Source organism: Charadrius vociferus, unplaced genomic scaffold, assembly GCF_000708025.1.
Source record: "Charadrius vociferus isolate BGI_N301 unplaced genomic scaffold, ASM70802v2 scaffold1749, whole genome shotgun sequence".
Classification (NCBI taxonomy): Eukaryota; Metazoa; Chordata; class Aves; order Charadriiformes; family Charadriidae; genus Charadrius; species Charadrius vociferus.
In genome coordinates, this window is record NW_009650098.1 from 42,750 (window position 1) to 46,687 (window position 3,938).

General features: G+C 45.2%; 1 protein-coding gene across 1 annotated transcript in view; it reads right to left on the minus strand.

Moving 5' to 3' along the window:
- PGPEP1 (pyroglutamyl-peptidase I) overlaps window positions 1–1,457 on the minus strand; it is a 7,298-nt gene extending 5,841 nt beyond the window's left edge. Inside the window, exon 1 of the mRNA XM_009892223.1 lies at window positions 1,368–1,457. Coding sequence (XP_009890525.1) covers window positions 1,368–1,457 — 90 coding nt within the window. The remainder of the gene's footprint in view (window positions 1–1,367) is intronic.
- Window positions 1,458–3,938: the final 2,481 nt, after the last annotated feature.

The following is a 3,938-nucleotide window of genomic DNA, read 5'->3' on the forward strand; positions in this document are numbered from 1 at the left end:
AATAAAAGTAGCTTGTTTACCATAACTTACAGTACACGAGTAAGAACAAACCAAATCAATTAGCCTCACTACTAAATTTCAGTAACGTGTAATTTTTTTTCCACATACACAGCTTGCATTTTCCCCCAAACTTAAACCGAGCAAACCCTAACTCAAATATATTCATTTCCAAAAGGTTCTCGGAGGCAAAGGTTTCGTCTTCTCATACCAGCCAACACATTAGACATCTGGACATTAGTAGACTGTAATTGATTAGAGTTTGTGATTTAATTTAAAAGCATTCTAAAGAAGATATTAATCTCGGAGGTCTGAAGGGAAGAGAGATGTGTTGGGGAGAAAAACAGATTTAATTCCCTGAGCAACTGTACTAAAAGGTACCCTGGAATTCCCAGTAGCTTTGTCATAAACCACATCCAGAAGTGACAAATAAGGAAGAAGTGGGATAATGTGGCAGCACTGTCCCTAGCTAATGTTTTTACAGCAAGCAACCTCAATTCCTCAGTTTAGCTGGGCATCCAGCAAGAGTTTGATTTCTTCTTCGTGCCTCGTTTGTGAATGTATCCATGTTACACAGATGAACATCTTCCTGCAAATATGTGGCTACAAGTGCCACAAATTTGATTTGTTCGAGGGCGTATGATCTGCTCGAGCAACGGTCCTCCACAAGCACTCCTATCTCCAGCAAGATCCAACTCCCTCAGTCAAGCATCACTTGATGCTGCTTCCCAGCAGAGAGGAGGCTGGCTCCGGAGCAACAAACACAGCCTGATCCCCCCACGTCTCCTGCTTCACCTGCCGCAGCCAAAAGCAGGCGGTCACAGAAGGAACCGAGGGGGAAAAGGAGGCAGCGGCGGCTGCTTTGCTTCGGAGTTAAGAGTCCTGACATTCAGACCCACGTCGGGCACCTCTGCTCAACTCCACAAGACTACCAGGTGGAAGTCTCATTGCAGACGAGACTTGGCTTAAAGGTTAACCAACTTGCCCAGGTTCAAGCTAGAGCAGAGAGAAAACATTAAAATTCTTCTGGGTTTGTTTGTTTATTTATTTTGAATTCTCTGCGGCAGAGGAAGATTCCAGGCTCCCTGCCCCATTTAACATCTTTCAAACCTAGCGAGTTAGCCTACGAGTTCCTTACTTGCCTCAGCTACATTAACTCAATCTCATTAAATTCTACTAGCTAAGGGATTGTTTTCTGAGAAGTGAATAAAACATTATCCAGCTGACCATCTGGATATCTGGAGCGAGCTGGTCTCAGTTAATAAACTGGGGAGACAAGTTATAAAAGAGCTGCAAACTAAAATGTGTACGGATACGTTATCAGCACAGTGCTCTGTTTTAACTTGTTAAGAACGAAGTTATAGTGTTACCTGAACTGCAATCCAACTGGCGTTAACAGCATGCTCTCCAAATGGACCAAACCCTGGAAGAGAAGTAAAAATCCACAGTGATGAAGTCATCCTTCCAGGTTTGACTAAACTTAAAGTTGCAAAGCCGTCTGCGCTTTCCTGGTTTATGTATCCTGAAAGAAAATCCCCTTCTTCTAATGCCCAATCCTTATTTACTTTACATTCAAGTACTAAAAAAGAGACCTTCACAGAAATGTTTGAACTCTACACCTTATACTGTGAAGGAAAACAAAAGAAACTCTTTTTTTCCCCAACAGACAGTAGGGCAGCATATTTTTTTCCTTCCTGACCAGGTTAGAAAAACTTGTTATTAACATATAACTTGACCGATGTCACGGAATGAGAATCATTATTGGATTTTCTATTCCTGATTGTTTTAGCCCACAGCAGATGCTTCCACAAATGAGGACAAGTCTGCCTCAAGTATTTCTTCCCTGCTCAGGTCTTCACCAAGATCTCTGTTAGGAACGGTTACACCTTACAAGGAAATAAACAAAATGCTGCTGACAACCCACCTACACCAAGCAGCTAAGGTTCTGATAGCATTATCAAGAACACTTACTCACCACGTCCAAATTTCCTAATGAATAACTTAGAGTTAACTAGTAATCCATAACATCTTTTCCTGAGCAAGCACACAAAGGTTGGGCAATTTATCTGGGTGCAACGTCAATATGCTTTAATTTAAAATGTCAGAGTTACCCTATGAGCCTAATGCAATTAGGAGACATAAATTTTCTCTAACTCGTGAAAGGATTTGAGAGTGACTACAAATATTATATGACACGTTAATGGAAAGATTCTATTTGCTACCAACAGTAAGTCCGAGGTTATACTGCACACGACGAGGTAAGGAATTTGCACAGCATGGGCAGGCTCGTCCACGCTGATGGATCTCTTACAATCTAACCAGTGTCGATATCTTCCCATAATAAATCTCTGGAAGGTTTCCACAAAATCAAAATGTAGGTGTGTTTTCCTGTGAGCAAACCTCCAACGCTACTAAGACAATCTACAACTGCAGCACGGGTGAACAAGTCGAATAATCAAATGCCTTTTCGGTTGTTTCTGCAAGTCAGGGATGTCCTACAAGACACTCTGGGAAAAAAAACAGTCGCAACCTGCTCGGTTTCATTCCTAAAGAAACTGTAATAGTCTTACAAAAGAAATAAAATACATCTATTTCTTTTTAACAATTCAGCCACTGGAAGGCTGAAGTTCTACAGGTGCCCACGCACGTAACGTAACCCTCTCGCTCCAAAGCCAAACGCGAACTGGCACAAATACAACTGTGGGCTATTGCTCCTCTGACTCATCTCCTGTACAGATCCCTCGTGTTATCTCTTTCGCAGAAGATAAGCAACTTTGTCAGTAGCATCAAACTCCACTGAGCATGCCCAGGAGTTCCTCCCCATCCACAATAGGGCCCCCCAAGGCTCATTAGCAGTAAACCAGCTGCAGAGATCTTTATGGGATTATCTCCTTACACAGTTCTAAAAAAGAAATTGCACACAAATAATACTTATCCTCAGCGAGCACATGCTCGTAACTGAATGGGAACACAACGCCACTGCTAGATTTAAAAAGGAATTTAGCATGACATTGACAACAGATTGTCAAATACGGGTAGACCTGACAAAATAACCATGGCATTTTAGAAACAAACTTCCCGGAAAACAGGGAAAAAAGAGAGGAAAAGTACTGGAAGCAGCAGAATATTTACTGACGCAAGTTTTCTGTTTAGTCACCACCAAGTGCGGCCACTCAGCAATAGATACGGGTTTAGGAAAGCCAGAATTTGCCACCTGCTTCTTTGCTCTCCGCAACTGTTCTCCGCAAAGACACTTGCCTCCAATTAAAACCGCTCCAGCGCATCGACCACAACGAACCCCTCGCCCCCGCGCTCGCTATTCAAACAGCCTCAACTTCAGCTGCTGGGGGTGGGGGGGGGACCTGAATAGTTTCACCGAGTTCCCCATTTGTCACAGAACTGCCTTCCCCACAAATCAAGCCGGCCAGCCTTTGTACCCCGGGGAAAGGAGCCTGACAAGCTCTCGCCTGCAACGCCAGGGCCTTTCATTCCCTTGCTTATTCTTCCCCGAGGCGCTTCTGCCGTGCTGCGTGGGTTATTTTGATAACAGCTTCGACACCTTGATGGCTCGGGATGGGGCAGTCGGCAAGCAAATGCCCCCCCCGCTCCCCTTCGTGCTCCAGGTGCTTTTCCTGCTCCTTGGGAGATTCAATCCCCTTCTTTCCCCAACCAGCAAACCCTTGGGGAGGATCAGGGATGGAAGAAGGGGATCTCAAAGCCCCCCCTGTCTGGCCACACGTTAGGAAAGCCGCTGCAAAGCCCCTCACCAAACAACCTCCTGACCCCCCTCACCCCCTCCCCACAGCAGTCCCCTAACCACATCCCCCAAAGCCCCTCATACCCTGGGCTTCCGCTCATTACCACACAGGGGACACAGCCCCTCCCTCCCCCAAACAGCCCTCCAGGGTGCAGTCCCCCCATCCATCCCACCCTCAGTCACC